Genomic DNA, 19,116 nt, shown 5'->3' on the forward strand with positions numbered 1-19,116 from the left:
GCACAGATGTGGAAGCTGGGATCCAGGAGAATGATTTAGACTCAATCTCCAGGGTAGGTGAGAATCACAGGGTGCAGCCATTGGCCCAGTGTGGGTCCCACACCTGTTTGCTCAGGAGCCTCACAGTCATACGGGGTCTTGTCTCATTCCATAAGGGCCATGAAAATGTTGACCTGACACAAAGAGATGGCCAGTTATATTTCCAGCAAAAAGAAGCGTTGTATTCAGGATCAACAATGATTTCCCTTCAGGGCCTGGAATCACAGAGAGCCACCTGCAGCTCCTAGCATACACGGGGATAAGAATTATTTTGCAGATGGGAATAGATGTTGGAGGAGGGGCTGTAGTGAACAAGGCACCCAGGGCTTCTCACCGGCTGAGCTGTGACCACCCCTCACTGCCTGAGTCCTTGCCAGGAGGGAACAGGGCGTCTTTCTACTTCACACAGCTGGACTCTGCTATCCTACTAGGACATCAGAGACCACCGTGCTGCCACCAAACTCTATTTAACTGAGGCTTCTGTGTATTCAGTATTATTGTTATTTTTCCCACTTTGTGAGATTGGATCAGTTTTGTTTTAGATGCCAGGATGACCCAGTCAGTCAATGCTGGATTAACGGGTTAAACTTCATGGTGAAATACAAGTGAATCATGTGGATGGCAAAAAGCAAATTCACATATAGAGATATTCATTGGAAGGAAACTCCACACCAGATCTGAATTATGCACGTTTTTGCATTTAAGCCTGGAGATGAAGCAGAGAACAGACTGTGCTAAACCCAGAAACCAGAGAGCAATTGTGTTGTTCCCAGCATGTTCAGATGTTCTCAACAAGGAGCTACATGCAGGTGAGACTGTGTTATAGACACCCCTCCTCATGACTGAAGAATAAGGGATAAAGAATGAGATTATTTTGTAATATAAAGAGGATACAGAAATAAAGCAAAATTCTGCTGATGGGACTGACAAATTGGAGCCCCCTCCGTGGAAAACAGCCACTTTCTTACAAGGTTTAGGACCAACTCACCATAAAATGAGCCATTTCAATATTAGGTGTGTCTCTAGGTGAAATTAAAGCTCACGATCACTGAAAACACTGTGTGCATGTGCTCGTGGGGCCTTCACACATGCTGTAAAGTGGAAACAAGGACTAAGCCCAGAGCTCAGTGCAGGGCCATGTGCTGATGGCGTCTGAGGTACAATTAAGTCCAGCATTGCAGCCCTTGTCATGGGATCCAAGAAAACAGAGTCGCTCATTCATTACTGCAAAATACGGGTCCTTCATGTTTCCTCAGATGCCAGCAGTTTCCTGTCCCATGTTTATGTCTTGTGTGTGTCAGAGAAAGTACCTTGGAGAAAGGAGGGTTTGGATGCAGATACGACAGAAAAGTGTGGGTCCCTGCATGTATGTGCATGTGCACTGAGTGTGCATGTGTGTGTGCATGTCCCTGCACACAGACGGGAGCCCTGGTTACGTGTGTGATGAGGGCTTTCTGGACTTCCATCATCCTTCTGAATTTGGACACTATCGGCTAATTTTCTTTATGAAAATCACCCAATTCTGTAAAGAAATTTCTAATAGGATTATTTATTAAAATCAGTGTCTTCCCCATCATCAATGGAAACTCTATCCAGGATTCTGACATTAATTTTCTAAGAAGCGTGTGAAACTCGGTGCAGCCCAGCGCTTCTGAGGACAGTGCTGCAAAGTCAGGATGAAGCCTTGGATTCTGAACCCACATCCTGAGAGTTCCTGGGCTCCTGACAGAACTTCCCTGCGGCTGAGGGCTCAGTGCCAGTTGCATCACCCACCTTCCCCCTACTCGTGATTTCCTACTTCTGGCAGCTAAGACCCTCACCTGTATGGCTGAGTCTAGACCAGAATCCTTCAGGTGCTGCAGGTCTCTGGTCAGAGGACAGCACAGCTGGGTGGGGAGTGGTTCTGGTGAAAGAAGCAGCTTGAAATGATGAGCCTGAATCTGGGTGGGAATGACCCTCAGCCTTCACACCTGGCAGTTCACACTCTGAAGTTTAACACCTGGGATTTTGCAGTTCATCCAAGAGTTCCAGTTGAACTTCTCCCAGCTCTCATGCCACCTGGAGATGACAAACACAGGTACGGTGAGGCTTGGTCACATTTCTTATGTCATATAACCTTTCTATCCCACTATGTGTAGACTTCAATGTGCAACACTGAGGTGAGATTTATAGCATATTGTGTAGTTTGTAACTTGCATAAAAATAAAATTACAAAGTATATAATAAGTATTCATTACAGCCCAATCACAAGTAAAGACATTTTCTTGAATGTTATTATTGATTGAAATGCATTGAAATGCAGAGACGGTTGAAAACAATCCTCATGAACTCTGCTTACACATTACTGGTCAACACAGTAACTGTCAAAATCATCATGATCTCACCACTGAAGGGGGTCTTGTCCAAAAGTTTCTTGATGTTGATTCTGGATCAGTTATGACCAAGAGGAGGAGCACAGGTGAAAATGCTGGACAAGCCCTCACCTAACATGTGTCCCTGCACAGACCACAATGCGCTACCCGTCTGGGGGCTGCGTTCATCACCAACGTGGGAGGAACTCTGGCAGCGACATCACAGAATCCGTGTGCACACGTAAAATATACAGGTTCTATGTGTTTGCCCTGAAAACTCACACAATAAACATGATATTTCCAAATGCTACCAACACCAGCAAACCACAGACACTCACAGCTGCTCAGGGACCTGGCCCTCTCTGAGGCTAGCAAGGCCCTGACTTTCTATATAGTGAGATGACATGCAAATAGGGCCTCCCTCTGAGGATAAAGCCACCTGGCCCTGGCCCTGCAGCTCTGGGAGAGGAGCCCAAGCCCCGGGATTCCCAGCTACTCCTGTTCTCTGAGCAGGACTGAGCACAGACGACTCACCATGGAGCTGGGGCTGAGCTGGGTGGTCCTGGCTGCTCTTCTACAAGGTAATTCATGGAGAACAAGAGCTTCTGAGGATGTGGGTGGTCGTGAGTGAGGGAATCAGAGGACGTGTGACAGTCTCCTGACCAGGATGTCTTTGTGTTTGCAGGTGTCCAGGCTGAGGTGCAGCTGGTGGAGTCTGGGGGAGGCTTGGTGCAGCCTGGGGGGTCTCTGAGACTCTCCTGTGCAGCCTCTGGATTCACCTTCAGTAGCTACTACATGAGCTGGGTCCGCCAGGCTCCAGGGAAGGGGCTGGAGTGGGTGTCCAGTATTTATAGTGATGGTAGTAACACATACTATGCAGACTCCGTGAAGGGCCGATTCACCATCTCCAGAGACAACGCCAAGAACACGGTGTATCTGCAAATGAACAGCCTGAAATCTGAGGACACGGCCCTGTATTACTGTGCCACTGACACAGTGAGGGGAAGTCATTGTGAGCCCAGACACAAACCTCCCTGCAGGGTCACAGGGGACAATTAGGACCCCCTGGGGGCACTCAAGACTCCCCAGTTGTGCCATTCATCCCCAGGGGCAGGTGCAGGAGGCAGCTGGTTTCATGGTTTCCTGTCAGGCTCTGGGGTTTCCTCTCCACAGAGCAGGAACTTCTCTGGATCCAGGAATCTGTGCTTGGACATTTAGTGTCTCAATTAGAAAGGTTTTCAAAAAGGAAAAACAACAGTTAAACAAATATTCTCTCCTGCACAAAAGGCGGAGAGTCTCCTGCTTTAAATACTCTTGTTGGCCCCTGTCCAAATCCAGTCAATGTGCAGCAGTTTCAAAACCATTTAGTGGATTTACTGACAGTTAAACACACTCTACCCTCCTCCCCTGTGAACTCTCAGCCCCACCCTACTGATGGGGACACTTGTCCCTGCCAGGTGGGGGCTCCTGGCTGACATCCTGCATGAGAAGCCCGGTGAGCCTGGCAGCCCCCCAGGACCACAAGCGGGTCACAGGGAAGGACGCCAGTGAGAGGGGACGGGTGGGGCCGTGGCCATGTGTGCTCCTCCTCCAGGTCCAGAGAATCCCTGCAGAATAGAGGCACCTGCTCCCTGTTCCCTGTGCAGGTTACGTTGGGTCACGTGCTCTCTGATCAATTATCACCGATAAACACACAAATAATTGGGAGGGACCTGTTACAGACAGGTGGGCACTGACGTGTGAAATTTCAGAAACTACTGCAGACCGACTGCAGGACGCTTTCTTCACCGTGCAGTCTCAGGTGAGCACCAGAAGCAGGAAAGCCACCCGCGCTCTCACTCCAGGAAGAGGGCTCTGCATCCTCACCAGGCACGCCCGGCTTGTCCAGGATCCCCTTCGGGGCGGTCAGGTCCCGTGCTTACAAGCCCAGGTCTGGCCGGGAGGGCTCTGGCCCCCTGCTGTGTGCTCTCCCGCACCCCGCACGCACGCGAGGCTGCACAGTGCAGCTCACACCTGGAAAAGCAGGTAAAGCTGGTACCTGCATCACACGCCGGGTGTGCAGAGGTAAACACAAACGCTGCAACACACACCAAGTGCGGGGTCCAGGGCGTTCCACCCAGAATGTGCCCCAGTGCCATGCCGATTACTGTGACTTACAGTGGCTTAAGGAGCAGCCACCACAAGAGGGACACTCGGACCTTCCCCTCTGTCTCCCAGCGCGAGACTTACGCCTCTCCTGTGAAAGGCACGCTCCCTGCGTCTGGAGGTGGAAGGACACCCGTCACCCCACGTGGGGACCCAGCCTGGCGGCTCCTGGCGGCAGACTCTGCTCCTTCCCTGATGCGCTAACCCCCACACAAGCTCTTCTCAGGTTCTTCACTAATTGAGCCCCAAACCACAGATTTCTTCACCCTGTCAGTTCCTCATGATACTGTGTAGCTTTGTCCAAAATGATGCGAGCTGCCTGCTTTGGTCTCGCCTCATCCGTTTCTATGTCACGTCCAAGAGCGTAACCAACATTTACTTCTTTTCTCCCGTGAATGTAATCATAGAACAGCCTGTGAGTAAACGACCCCTGTGCCCTTCGGGACTAAGAGGAGACTACGGTGAAGAGTTTCAGACACGACCTTGTCACCAGTGCCCCAGAATATCCTGTTGCAATTAATAAACCAGCCTCAGTACTACCCCTCTGTCTGCAATCACAACCGCAAGGCCTGAGCCAGAGGGAGCCACCCCAGGCCTGGCTGGAGTCCTCTTTTGAGGTCCCCCTTTGTTCCACTTATTCTGCCACTGGCTGGCCGTTCCAGCCTCAAATTTTGTCAATTCAGGCTATGAAAAGACTACGCAGGGACGCCTAGAGCTTGTCCAGGCCCAGAGGAGCTTCAGGGACAGCTGCCTAGCTTGAAACCCTAACTCATTGGCAGGACTTGCAGCCAAACAGATAAATATCAGGCCCAGTGAGGCAGTGGGCTTTTTGAGAACTTCACTGTTTTTGAGGAGTTAAAAAAAAAGAAAAACAAAAAAAAACTGGTCCTGGGGTCACAGTCTGCAGAGCCAGAAGCAGACCCATCCTATAGGCCATAAAACCTGTCAGCCAACAATGGGAGCCTCAGAATCAAAGCCGACAGTTCTGGACTGCGTGATTCAAAATTTCAAAAAGGGTTTCTCAGGAGACCATGGGATTAAATTGTCCCCAGAAAAATTGCACACGTTGTGCAAGTTAGAATGACCCGCCTTCAGAGTGGGATGGCCCTCAGAAGTCACACTTGACCTGCCAACTACCCGGGCCATGTACAGAGTAATTGCCAGGACCCCAGGGCACCCCAACCAATTCCCATATATTGACCCCTGGCTAACAATCGCCCAAAGCTTGCCCCCATGGGTCTGGTTCTGCACAAATGGTCAGGGACAGTGTAGGACCCTCGTGGCCCAGACAGTAAAAACAAAAAAGGAAGGTGCAACGAAGCCAGCTCTTGAGGGGGACCCTGAAGAAGAACCAGCGATGCCCCCGCCATGTATCCTTCCTTCTGCGGCTCCACCACAGCCGCCTCCACCTGATAGCCCACCTCCATCTGTGTCCCCGCCGGCACAACCCCAGGCTCCAAGCCAGGAACCCTTAGGGAGGAGACTGTTCAGCCCAACTAGCCAGCCAGCCAGTGACCGCCCTCCAGATGCCTCTCCCGGAGGCCCAAGGGCCCCAGTACGTTAACGATGATGGCTCCGTACAGCCCAGACACTCCGTCCTGTACCACCAGCCTTTCAGTACAACAGACCTCCTGAACTGGCGACACCACACTCCTCCATATTCAGAAAAGCCCCAGGCCATGATTGCCCTCCTAGAGTCCATCTTCCAGACCCACCGGCCAGCTTGGGATGACATCCATCAGCTGCTCCTGACGCTTCAATGCTGAAGAAAGAAAGCGGGTCCTGACAGAAACTAAAAGCTGGCTACAAGAGCAGGCCCCAGAGGGAACCATGGACGCAGAAGGGTCAGCCCTAAATGCAGCCCCAGAAAGAAGGCCAAACTGGGACTTTAACACCCAAGATGGACGAGAGGCTCTGCAGACGTATCAGAGAGCCCACCTGAAGGGCTGCGAGCCGGGGCAAAGAAACCAACCAACATAACTTAGACCACCACAGTGATCCAAAAGCTGGACGGGTCCCCATGGACTCCTATGAGAGGCTATGCGAAGCCTTCAGATCTACACCCCATTTGACCCCGAAGCCCCCGAAAACCAGCAGATGGTCAATGCTGCTTTTGTGGCCCAATCCTACACCGACATCCGCCAAAAACTTCAAAAACTGGAAGGTTTTGCTGGAATGAATTCCACTCAACTGCTGGAGGTGGCCAAAAAAGTCTTCATAAATCAAGGCCGCGAAGCCCGACAAGAAGCAGGCAGACGAACAGAACAGAAAGCATGCCTGCTGGCAGCAGCACTAGGGCACTCCTACCCAAACCAGCATCCCGCCCCATCGCGAAAAGGGGGGACCCGTGCGGGGCCCCCCAGAGGCAAGACCAATGTGCATACTGTAAGAAGGTTGGTCACTGGGAAAATGAGTGTCCTTATCGCGGAGAAGCAAAAAACCTACCAAAGAGAAAACCTCCAGCCAGCGAAGGAAAGTACCGGCCCAAGTCTCCTCCGAGGAACCTAGTCAGGTTGGCCGGGCTGGACTCAGCCTAGGGGAGACTGCGTCCCTGCTCCAGGCCCCCGGGAGCCCGCAGTCAAGATGTTGGTGGGGGGCCAACCGATGACATTTACAGCGGACACGGCGGTAATCAAAGCTGTGGCCTCCTTGACTGAGAAAACGGCAATTATCACAGGAGCCACCGGGGACCTGCCCTCTCGCCTGTTTGCCATCCACGATCATGCCAGCTCGGGGGACATTTAGTCACTCATGAGTTTCTCTACCTACCAGAATGCCCCATCCCCCTTTTGGGAAGAGACTTACTTTGTAAACTGGGGGCCCGGATAACACTCTCTCCTGGAAAGCAAACACATCTAACTCTGAGGGGGAAGGAAGCCTTGCTCATGATGGCGACCGTGCCCCAAGAAGAAGAATGGTGCCTATACCAAACAGAAAGTGCCCAGACAAACCCTGACTCTCTGTGAGGAGAGTTCCCCTCCATCTGGGCAGAAGGAGGACCCCCCAGACTGGCCCGATTGGTAATAGACCTGCGACCGGGTGCAACCCCATCCAGGCTGCGAGAGTACCTCATACCCAGAGAAGCCCGCCTGGGAATTCAGAAGCACATCCAGCGTTTGCGTGATGAGGTAATTCTCAAAGAGGGCCAGCCTCCATGGAACATGCCCCTCCTGCCCGTCAGAAAGGTGGAAGTAATAGACTGAAGGCCAGTGCAGGGTCTGCGAGTAGTTAACAATGCCGTGACCACAATACACCCAGTGGTCCCGAATCCACACGCTCTTCTCAGCCTCCTACCGGCCCAAGACAAATGGTTCACCTGCCTAGACCTCAAAGATGCTTCCTTCTGCCTCAGGCTGGCACCAGTCAGTCAACCGATATTTGCCTTCGAATGGGAGGACCCCCACACGGGCAGGAAAACTCAGTTAACCTGGCCTCGCTTACCGCAGGGTTCTAAAAACTCACCCACCCTGTTTGGAGAAGCACTGGCCACGGACTTGACTGCCTTCCTGGGAGAAGCTCTAAACTGCGCCTGCTGCCGTGCGCAGACGGCCTGCTATCAGGCAGCCCCAGTCAAGAGGACTGTTGGGGGGGGACCCCAGGCCCTGTTAGCACTGCTGTCGGATGCTGGCTATAAGGTCTCCTGGAAAAAGGCACAAATTTATAAAAAGACAGTTAAGTATCTCAGGTTCATTGTCTCAGAAGGACACCGAGCTTTGGGCCCAGAGTGAAAACAAGCCATTTGTGCGATACCACAGCCAGGCACCAAGAGAGAGATCCGAGAATTCCTGGGGGCAGCAGGGTTCTGCCGAATCTGGATCCCTGGTTTCTCAGACATAGACAAGTCCCTATATGAAGCCACCGCTGGATCTGGGGAAGAACCCTCGGACTGGGGACCCAAGCAGGAAGAAGCATTTAATGAGATCAAGAGACTGCTAACCAGGGCCCCAGCCCTGGGACTACCAGACGTGACAAGAGAATTCAACTTGTTCGTCCATGAGAAGAATCATGCAGCCCTAGGGGTTCTCACCCAAGCAGTGGGGGCCTGGCAGTGGCCCGTGGCCTATTTGTCAAAGAATCTGGACCCAGTAGCTTCAGGGTGGCCACCATGCTTACGAGCACCGGCTGCTACAGTAACCCTGGTCAAGGAAGCAGACAAGCTCACCCTTGGAGAGACTGCCAGCATGAAGGTTCCACACGCAGTCCCCACCCTGATGAACAGCCAGGGGCGCCGATGGCTGACCAACACTAGAATGACACGTTGCCCAGGGCTCCTCTGTGAAAACCCCAGGATCTGCCTGGAGACGGTGTGGACCTTGAACCCAGCCACCTTCCTGCCCGAGGGAGAGGGCCCAGCCGACCACGACTGTGAGGACGTAGTAGAAGAAGTCTCAAGCAGGCGTGAGCTGTCTGATGTTCCGCTCCAGAACCCTGAACTTGAACTTTTACAGACGGGAGCAGCTCCATGCAGGATGGACAACATACGGCAGGATACGCGGTGACCGCAGCACACAAGGTAATAAAAGCTGAATCTCTACCACTGGGATGGTCGGCACAGAGGGCAGAAACATGGGCGCTCATCCAGGCGTCACGAGAGGGAAGAGGAAAGCAGGTCGACATTCACACGGACTCTAAGTACGCCTTTGCTACCCTGCACACACATGGCGCCGTACATAAAGAAGGGGGTCTGTTAACAGCTGGAGCAAAGGAGATCAAGAATAAAGGTGAGATATTGCAACTGTTAGAGGCAGTCTGGGAGCCTGCGGGGGGGTCAGTCATCCACTGCGAGGGGCCCCAGAAGGGAGACGACCCTGTAAGCAGAGGAAGCCGACTGGCAGACCAGGCTGCGTGAGAAGCAGCAAGTCAGTCTGGCCACGCCAGAGATCCTGGGACCGTGGCGAAGGTTCTGCCAGCACCCAAACTGCCAAAGCCTCTGGAACACAGCCGAGAGGAAATCTTCCAGGCCAGGACTGAAGGAGGGATGGTGGGCGATGCCTGACAAACGGACACACGTACCTGAACACTTAGCCCGTCACGTGGTCCTCCAGCAGCACAAGCTCACCCACGTGCACAGATGGCCTCGGAGGCCCTGCTGGATCGATACTATCTGATCGCCCGACTTCCATCCCTCTGTGCCTCAGTCTCTCAGCGCTGCCTTGTGCGTGCCCAGAACAATGCAGAACGGGGGCCAACTGGACCAAAAGGAATCCAGCGCTGCGGCCAGGCTCCTTCTGAAGATATGGAAGTGGATTTCACAGAAATAGGGCCTAGCAGAGGATACAAGGACTCACTGGTTTTTGTCTGCACCTTTTCAGGGTAGGTGGACGCACACCCAGCACGGGCTGAGAAGGCAAGGGAAGTAACAAAGGCCTTACTCAGAGACACTGTTCCCGGATTCGGGATGCCACTGACCACAGGGGCAGACAACGGACCTGCATTTGTGGCAGAAGCGCTACACAGCCACTGGAGTCTACGTGCAGCCGACGGGCCCCCGAGCTCAGGGAGAGCAGAGCGCGGGACCCGGGCCCTGAAGCAAGTTATGGCGAAACGCAGTCAGGAAACTCAGCTGCCTTGGACTGACACTCTGCCCCCGGCTCTTCTGCGGGTACACTGTGCCGCTCGGTCCAAGACGGGGCTCTCCCTTCTGAGATCCTGTACGGGAGGCCCCCTCCTTTAATTAGACTAGGGGAAAGTATTAAGGAAGTGGGGAGCGTAGAACTTCATAAGCAAATACAGGGCCTCAGAAAGGCTATGCGAGAAATCCATAGGTGGGGAACTGACAGGATCCCAGTGTCACTGGGAACAATGTGACACCCATATGAACCTGGGGACCAAGTCTGGGCAAAAGACTGGCAAAGGGAGCCGCTCAGACCCACCTGGAAGGGCCCCTACCCAGTTATGTTAGCCACCCCAACAGCTCTAAAGTTGCAGGTATCGCCCCCCGGATTCATCACGCAGAGTAAAGAGAGCAGCGCCACCGCGAGACGAGGACGTCTGGAGAGTCGCCCAGGTCCCCAGAGAGCCTCTTAAATCAGGCTCCAGAGACGCCCGCCTCGCCTGCCAGAGAGCACCGAGCCCTGCTCTAGCCACACCCGGAAGCCTTCCGCGGCGGAAGCCTGAGGAGCCACCGATCAAGACAGAAAATGAACTGCTGTCCCGCTTTATTTTAGTACTGAGTACTGTCGCTGTATTGCGAGCTGTAGGACTGACGGCCACTGCACCCCAGGATTGGAACATGGGCCAGAGACTAACACCAGCTGTGCTCCGTCCCTCCACAGTAGGAAGCCTAGTGGTCGGTCAGTGTCTGCTGGAGGAACCATACCTCCCTGTGAGAAATGATGAGACCCCAAGCCCTTCTTCCGCTTGTGAAAGTCGTTGCTGACTTATCTCTTTCCATGACAGGGGTTCCAATGGGACCCATTCGCCAAACTGCAGAAGAAATCCCCGGCCCACACACTCAGGGCCCTTCTACAGACCTAGCAAGGGTTAGGGAAAAGAAAAGAAGACCTAGGTCCATGCTCTATAACCAGGACCCCCAATTAAGTCCCTTATTAAGCAAGTCCATCACCTTCTTCATGCTACCAACCCACAACTAGCAAGTGCTTGCTGGCTCTGCCTGCGTCCCAGCCCCTGCAGCATGCAGCCAGCCCGATAGGTCTCTCAGCTCTAACCAAGTTCAATGGCCGCCCTGGGTGGTCCCCAGACTCTGTGGGAAATCTGGCCACTGCCCAGTGTGCCCAAACCCATAACTGCACAACTGTTTCTGGTTGGATGCCTGCCAAACCCTGGTGCACACCGAGCCCAGGAACCTTTTTTGTATGCGGGGCACATGCCTGCCAGTGCCTGCCAGCCAGTTGGACAGGTACTTGCGCATTGGCCTCCTTATCCCTCAGATGGACAAAATGCCTAATAACCAGAGCCTTCCCGTACCCCTGATGGACCATACTCGATCAAAAAGGGCCATCCAGTTAATACCACTACTCGTTGGCCTGGAATAGTGACTGGAGTGGGCACAGGAATAGGAGGAACAGCCTCATCTTCCCACTGTTACCAGCAGTTATCTGCTGAGGTCACTGAAGGTTTAAAACAGGTGGCTGAGTCCTGAATGACTCTACAAAACCAGCTGGACTCCCTAGTGGCATTTGTCCTACAGAACAGGAGGGGTTTAGAACTGCTCACCGCCAAAAAGGGGGGACTCTCTCTTCCTAAATGAGGAATGCTGTTTCTACGTAAATCAATCAGCAATTGTCAGAAATACGGTCCAACAACTACGAGATCGAGCTGAACGCAGAAACCAGCAAACTCCTGGGCACAGTGGAATAACCTCTGGAGTTGGGCCTCCTGGCTCCTCCCCCAGCAGGCCCCCTCCTTATGATCCTTGCAGCACCGCTGTTTGGTCCCTGCATCCTTAATCTCATTACCCGTTTCATTAGCTCACGGGTAGAGTCACTGAGACGACAGCTACTAGTCACTCAGTACAGGCCCCTGGACCAGAAGAACCCAATGGTGAATAAGGGGCACCACTGTAAGGCTGATGCTCGCTGCAGGTGTTAAAGAGAGCATCAAAGTGGGGAAGGAGGCGGGAAGCCCCACAGAAAGACCGGCAGGACCCCCAAGCAGGGCCACTACTCTCCTGCCGGCGCCATCCAGTTCCCTGCCAGAAACGGCTTACTTATCCCTAAAACTCTACTGGTTCCCTGAGCTCACTCCTGATTGGTTATTTCCTTCACTCCTGATTGGTCCATTTCCCTAACTTCTGATTGGTCCATTTGTAGTGCTTCGTTTGCATGGAGCGCACTCCTGATTGGTTATCTCTCCCTCCTGATTTGTCCATTTCTGCAAAGCTTGTTCCTAATTAGCCAACTTTCGTTATACCTCATTTGCATGTGATGTTGCAAAGTGTACACTGGCAGCCTATGAAAGCCTGTGTAAACCTACAGACGGGGTCCAGAGCTTGGAGTGCTAACTCCTCTGGGCCCGCTGGCATAATAAACCTGAGTTCTCCAACTCTCCAAGTGCTGCTTGGTCTCCTGCCTGGACCCAGGTTGCTGACACAACAGCTGTAACACTGAACTGTAGCACATTTTTCCACAACAATGTAAGAGTTCTCATCTGAGTATTTTGAGAAATCCCCATACTGTTTTCCACAGTGGCTGCTCCGATTTACATCCCCAACAACAGTGTGCAGGGGTTGCCTTTTCTCCACATCCTCAACAACATTTGTCATTTGTGTTCTTTTTGATAACAGCCATTCTGATATTTTATTGTTAGTGGAAAGAAATGCAGCCGGTTTCTCTATGCTCATCCTGTGTTCTGCTGCCTTGCCGAATTCCTTCATCAGCTCCAGTTGTTCTGCGTGGAGCCTTGGGGCTTCTATGTAAAGTACCAGGCCATCTGCATGTGGTGACCACTTTCCTGCAAAGCTCCCCAGTGACGTTCGTTTGCAGGGAGGTTTTTGCTGATTCTGGTCACTTCTAGCGGTCATTCTGTTCAAAGGATCTATTTTTTCTTGATTCAGTTTGGTGGACTTTATGTTTCCAGAACCTTGTCCGTTTCCTTTAGGGTGTCCAATCTGTTGCCATGAGGTTGTTCATAGTGTTCTCTAGTGGTCTTTTGAATGTCTGTGGTATTGGCTGTAATTTCTCCATTTTCCTTTCTTATTTTGTTCACTTGTATCCTCTCTTTCCTTCTTGGTGAGGCTGGCCAGAGGTTTGTCGATTTTTTTTTTCACTCTTCAAAAAAAAACAGCTCTTGGTATGATTGATTTTTTCTATTGTTGTTTTTTTTTTTTTTCTGGTCTCTATTTTATTCAGTTCCTCCCTAATTTTTATTATTTCTTTCCTGACACCGACTTCAGGTTTTGCTCGCTCTTCTTTCTCTAATTCTTTCAGGTGGCGGGTTAGGTGGTTTATTTGAGGTCGTTCTTTTTTGAGGAAGGTCTGTACCGCTGTGCTCTTCCCTCTTAGGACGGCTTTGGCTGCGTCCCGTAGATTTTGTGTGGTTGTGTTTCCATTGTCATTTGTCTCAGGGTATTTTTTAATTTTTCCTTTGATGTTTTTGTCAACACATTGGTTTTTAGCAGCATGTTGTTTAGTCTCCGTGCAGTTTTTTTTCTTGTTTTTCTTTCTGGGATTGATTTCTAGTTTCATGCCATTGTGGTCAAAACTGATGCTCGAAATAAATTCTATCCTCTTAAATTTGTTGAGGCTTCTTTCGTGCCGAGTATGTGGTCTATCCTTGAGAAGTTTCCATGCGCACTTGAAAAGGAAGTATTTACTATTGGGGGGTAATGTAACATCTTAAAATATCAGCTGAGCCCAGCTGTTCCTTTGTGCCGTTTGGTATCTCGGTTGCCTCGTTAGTTTTCTGCCTGGGAGTTCTGTCCGGGGCGTTAGTGGGTGTTGCAGTCCCTGCTGTCACTGTGCTCCCATCAGCTTTCCCCTTTTTGTCTGTTTGTATTAGTTTCATATATTCAGAGGCTCCTACACTGGGTGCATGTATGTTAACAAATGCAATATCCTCTTCTTGTATTTCTACTTTTATTATTACATAATGTCATTTTTTCCTATTTATGGCCTTTGTTCTAAAGCCTCTTTTGTCTGATAGGAGTATTGCTACTCCTGCTTTCTTGCCATTTCTGTTTGCATGGAATATCTTTTTCCACCCTCTCACTTTCAAACTATGTGTGTCCTTCACCCTCAAGTGGGTCTCTTGCAGGCAGCATATTGTAGGCTTTTGTTTTATTATCTGGTTTGCCGCTCTGTATCCATGATAATTATTGATAGACGTGTGTTTATTGGCATTTTAAACTATGTTTTCTGGTTAATTTGGTATTTCTTCTTTGTTCTTTTCTTTTTGTTTTTGTTTCCTTTTCTGGTTTGACAACTTTCTTTTGTGTCAGCTTGGTTTCTTTTTGATGTCTGTGACTCTACTGTATGCTTTTGATTTGTGGTTACCCTGTTTTTCAAGTATGTTAACCCATTACTGTATCTGTTTGCTTTAGACTGGTGGTCATGCAGGCTCAAACACATCCTAAGAAGAATGAAAAGAAAATTGTTTTCTTGTTCCCCTCTTCCACAACTTATGATTTTTATGTCCTCTTTCACATTTTCATGTTTATTCTCTTAGTTCTCTGTTATTTTCACACTTCAATTATGGCTTTCCATAATTGAAGAAAGTAGCTTCCTGCTTCTCCTCTATTTACAGCAGACCTTCCACCATTTCCTTTAGCGTGGGTTTAGTGTTGCTGAACTCTTCTAGTTTGTGCTTGCCTGTGAAGTTCTTTATCTCTCCTCCTACCCTAAAGGGTAGCCTTGCTGGGTAGAGTATCTAGGCTGCAGTTTCTTCTCACTCAGGACTGTGCACGTATGCTGCCCCTCCCTTCTGGCCTGCGGTGTTTGTGCAGAGGAGTCAGCTGAGAGCCTTAAGGGGGGTCCCCGGTAACTCACCCTTTGCTTTTCTCTTGCTGCCTTTAGAATCTTTTCTTCATCTTTAACTTTGGCCATTTAACGATCATACGTCTTGGTGTAGACCTGTTTGGGTTCATCTTGTTTGGGGCCCTCTCTGCTTCCTGTACCTGGATATCTGTTTCCTTCTTGAAGTTCGGGAAGTTTTCAGTCATGACTTCTTCAAGTACCTGTTTGATCCCTTTCCCCTTTCTTCTCCTTCCGGGACCCCTGTTATGCGGAGGTTGGCCTGCTTTACGTTACCCCATAGGTCCCTCATGTTGCTTTCGTTGGTCTCCGTTTGCTCTTCTGCCTGCTGCTTTGATCTGATCGGGTGGTTTCCATTGTCCCGTCATCTAAGTCACTTATTCGTTCTTCCGTATTATTTAGTCTGCTTTTGACTGCGTTTGGCTCAGCTTTATCTCAGCAACTGAGTTTTCTGATTTTAGTTGGCTCCTCTTTACAGTTTCTATTTCCGTTTTAGAAAACCCTGTATTCTACATTTCTGTTGATAGTCTTTCTTATTTCCTTAGTGCTTTTTGTCATCTCCTTTTCAAAAGTAGGCTCTAGCAGGCTGTCGGGTCTGTTTTATTGCTTGTTCTTTCAGGGACCTTCTCTGGTGCCTTTACTCGGGAGCGGCTCCCCCTCACGTTGCTTGCACCTCTCTGGCTGTGGGTGTAGACGTGTCAGTTACCTGCTGTGTCTGAAGGGCTGTTTTTTTCAAATGTGGGAGTGTCCTGGGTAGACTGTGCAAATCTAACAATTTTGTCACAAGGACGGTTTTTAGTGTCTTTCCTACGTGTGTGCTGGTTTTTGTCCCCTTGATCGGGGGTGTGGCTGGTGTGACCAGAGCCTGCCCTGGCTGTTGAACTGGGCCTCCTCTTTGCTCTGTGGTTGTCAGAGCCGGGCCTGCGCCCCTACTGTAGGAATCAAAGAGTCCAGACCCATTTCTGAGCTGCAGTGTGTGGCAGGTGGGGTTGGAGCACTTCTGCTGGAAGACGAGCCCCAGAATATTCCTCCTCAGGAGACGACCACTGGAAAGTGCCCTCTGTGCTGTCACCCACCACTAGTTACTTGGGCTTCCAAAGTGCACTCTGCGGTTGCTGCCCTTGTCCCCCTCCCCCCCAGCCATGGGGATATCAGCAACCCACGCTGGTGTCCCCAGGTTCTGCCCTGCAGAGCCACCAGTGCAGATCCACTGACATCAGGCACTGGGACCTGGATCCCCCATGAGCCACGGGTCAGCCCCGCCCTCAGCCCCATGTCCACATCGGCTACGCGGGGCCACTGTCAACACCAGGCTTGCCCCACGTCAAGCACCAGAACCCCACTAGGTTGTCTCAGAGGTGTGGGTCCACAAAGGCACCAGCTATGCAAATCTGCCACCACAGCCTGGGGCTTGAAACAAGTCTCAGTCCCACCTGCAAAGTCACAGGACCGGACATGGATTCAGGTGTCAGCCCCACCTCTGCCCGGGAGCCTCGCTGCAAGGACTGTGCCCCCCAGAGAATGCTGAGAGGCCTGCGGTTTCTGAGCCCCACCCCTCTTCTAGGGCAATGTGTGCCACAACGGTGCTGAGCAGTGCCCTCTGGGCTCATGACGACGACTGCTGGGGCTGGGCTGCTTTGCACCCCTCCCCACGCGCCCCAGCAGTGGTGCTGTCGTGGGGGTGGACCCAGCCTGTTTTGCACACTCTTCTACCCTCAGCCTGCACCGCACTCTGCCTACTGTGGCTGCCTCTGCACACTCAGCACCAGCCCTCTGCCCGGGATCGTCCATGGGAGCCTGGGCTCCAGCAGCCCCACCCAGCCCACCCCCACTGGCTCACACCTAGAGCTAGGGATGGCAGAGACCCTCTGTGCCGGTTTGTCCCAGTTCTGTCTGCCAGGTCGCTACAAGTTTTCCCTCCAAGCTTCTGAAGCTCCTTTTCTATCCCTGCTGACCTTCCTGCTGGAGAGGGGGCCTCCTGGAGTGAGCGCACTTTTCCTCCGTCTCCACTCCCTCCCCAGGGGGCAGCTCCTGCACTGATTTTTTTTTTCCCATCCAGTTTTGTGAGTATTTCCTTGTGTTTCCAATTGTAAGAGATATTCTGCCAAAGTTCAGTAGGCAGTCTGAGAGATTTGTTCCATTTGCAGATGCGGTTTTTGTGGTATTCGGGGGAGAAGGTGAGCACGGCCTCCTTCTACACCTCCATCTTGACTGTCTCCCAATTTTGCTGTTTTTGGTATGTCATTTTTCTTCTAAAACCTGTTTTAAGCAGTGCACGCCCCTTTCAACACCGTGTAGCTCTCTGTCCTCACCACTGAGGTTCGTTACGGAACCTCACTGTGTCTGGTGCCTGGTGGAGGTTCTGGGAATAGTGAGAAGGACTCCAGCCCCGGAAAGCCCACTGTCTAGGAGAGACTTAGTGAGAATTTGGGCAGAGGGAGCCAGCAGGCAGTGTTGAGGTGGGCTTTGTGAGACAATCAACAGACAGCAGAGGGCAGGGAGGGAGTAGGTCTCTGTCCGTCTGGTTCTCGATATCTGTGCACATTGTCTATGTGGAAACTGAGATGCTTCATAGAACATGGCCCCATGAACTGCTTTCAGAGACCTGCCCAGAACATGGCCCAGCGATGCTGTAAAGGGAACACGTCCCTTCTCTTGTTGTTCTGCAGTATTCACTTGGAAACCTGAGAGCTGCACCTTGTAGATGGGCTGTGGCTACACCCCGGAGACTCAGGGACAGGCACAGAAGGAGGGCAATCTTTGATCATCAGTGCCCACCACAGTGACAACATGTGAGGGGGGAACGCGTGGCAGGAGGACGAGCCGCCTGGGGCAAGTGTCCCGGCGGGATTCTCACAGGCATGGAGTCAGTGTGCGCCTGGAACATGAGAGCAGCTCACAGGGTGACTGGGCTCCACTGGTGTTTCTCACAGATGAAGAAATCCCTCAGGAAGCCCTCTTGTCAGGATAGAAGGGGAGGGACAGGAGCCTGGAGAGGGGACAGCCCTCCTCACTGGTGGTGGCTCATCTCTGAACAGATAGTGTCACTTGCTTCTCTGTCGGCTGCGCCGAGAAGATGAGAAATTAGGGCTACGTGGAGCACAACACAAAATGTCCTGGGGGGGTTTGTAGAGGAAATCCCTGCCAGGAACAGGAAGCCCCTTTCCACCCGCCTCTGCACTTGCTCCTGGGGCTGGTCTTTCCGTTCTGTGAGTCTTGCACACCCCCTGGTGGACCCACACGCTTCTCAGGAGGGAAGGTTTGCGTCTGGGCTCACACCGACTTCCCCTCACTGTGTCTCTTGCACAGTAATACACGGCCGTGTCCTCAGGTTTCAGGCTGTTCATTTGCAGATACAGCGTGTTCTTGGCATTGTCTCTGGAGATGGTGAATCGGCCCTTCATGGAGTCTGCATAGTGTGTGCTACCACGACTATTAATAGCTGAGACCCACTCGAGCCCCTTCCCTGGAGCCTGGCGGACCCAGCTCATGGCATAGCTACTGAAGGTGAATCCAGAGGCTGCACAGGAGAGTCTCGGAGACCCCCCAGGCTGCACCAAGCCTCCCCCAGACTCCACCAGCTGCACCTCAGCCTGGACACCTGCAAACACAAAGACATCCTGGTCAGGAGACTGTCACACGTGCTCTGATTCCCTCACTCATGACCACCCACATCCTCAGTAGCTCTTGTTCTCCATGAATTACCTTGTAGAAGAGCAGCCAGGACCACCCAGCTCAGCCCCAGCTCCATGGTGAGTCGTCTGTGCTCAGTCCTGCTCAGAGAACGGGAGCAGCTGGGAATCCCAGGCTGGGGCTCCTCTCCCAGAGCTGCAGGGCCAGGGCCGGGTGGCTTTATCCTCAGAGGGAGGCCCTATTTGCATGTCATCTCACCATACAGCAAGCCTGGGGTTTGAGCAAGGGCAGTACCCCAGAGCAGGAGTGAGTGTATTGGATTTGGTGGTTTTGATAGAATTTTGGAAAATACGATTTTCCACTATGTGGGTTTTCCAGAGTAAACACTTGTCACCCATGTGTATTTTGTTTTCACATATGGACACAAACCCTGTGATGTAAGTTTCACTGTTTCCCACAGAGTAGGGATGTGAACTACAGCCAAAATGTGGTGGGCTTGTTGCGTGTCCAAGGACACG

At 51.7% G+C, this 19,116-nt stretch overlaps 1 gene segment (V, D, J or C); it reads right to left on the reverse strand.

Moving 5' to 3' along the window:
• Window positions 1-17,989: 17,989 nt before the first annotated feature.
• On the reverse strand, window positions 17,990-18,716 carry LOC105062035 (immunoglobulin heavy variable 3-23-like). The segment is given in 3 exon segments: window positions 17,990-18,028; window positions 18,259-18,566; window positions 18,671-18,716. Coding segments are annotated over 3 exon segments (393 nt in total).
• Between the last annotated feature and the right edge of the window lie 400 nt (window positions 18,717-19,116).

This window comes from Camelus bactrianus, chromosome 6, assembly GCF_048773025.1.
Source record: "Camelus bactrianus isolate YW-2024 breed Bactrian camel chromosome 6, ASM4877302v1, whole genome shotgun sequence".
In the NCBI taxonomy this organism is placed as follows: Eukaryota; Metazoa; Chordata; class Mammalia; order Artiodactyla; family Camelidae; genus Camelus; species Camelus bactrianus.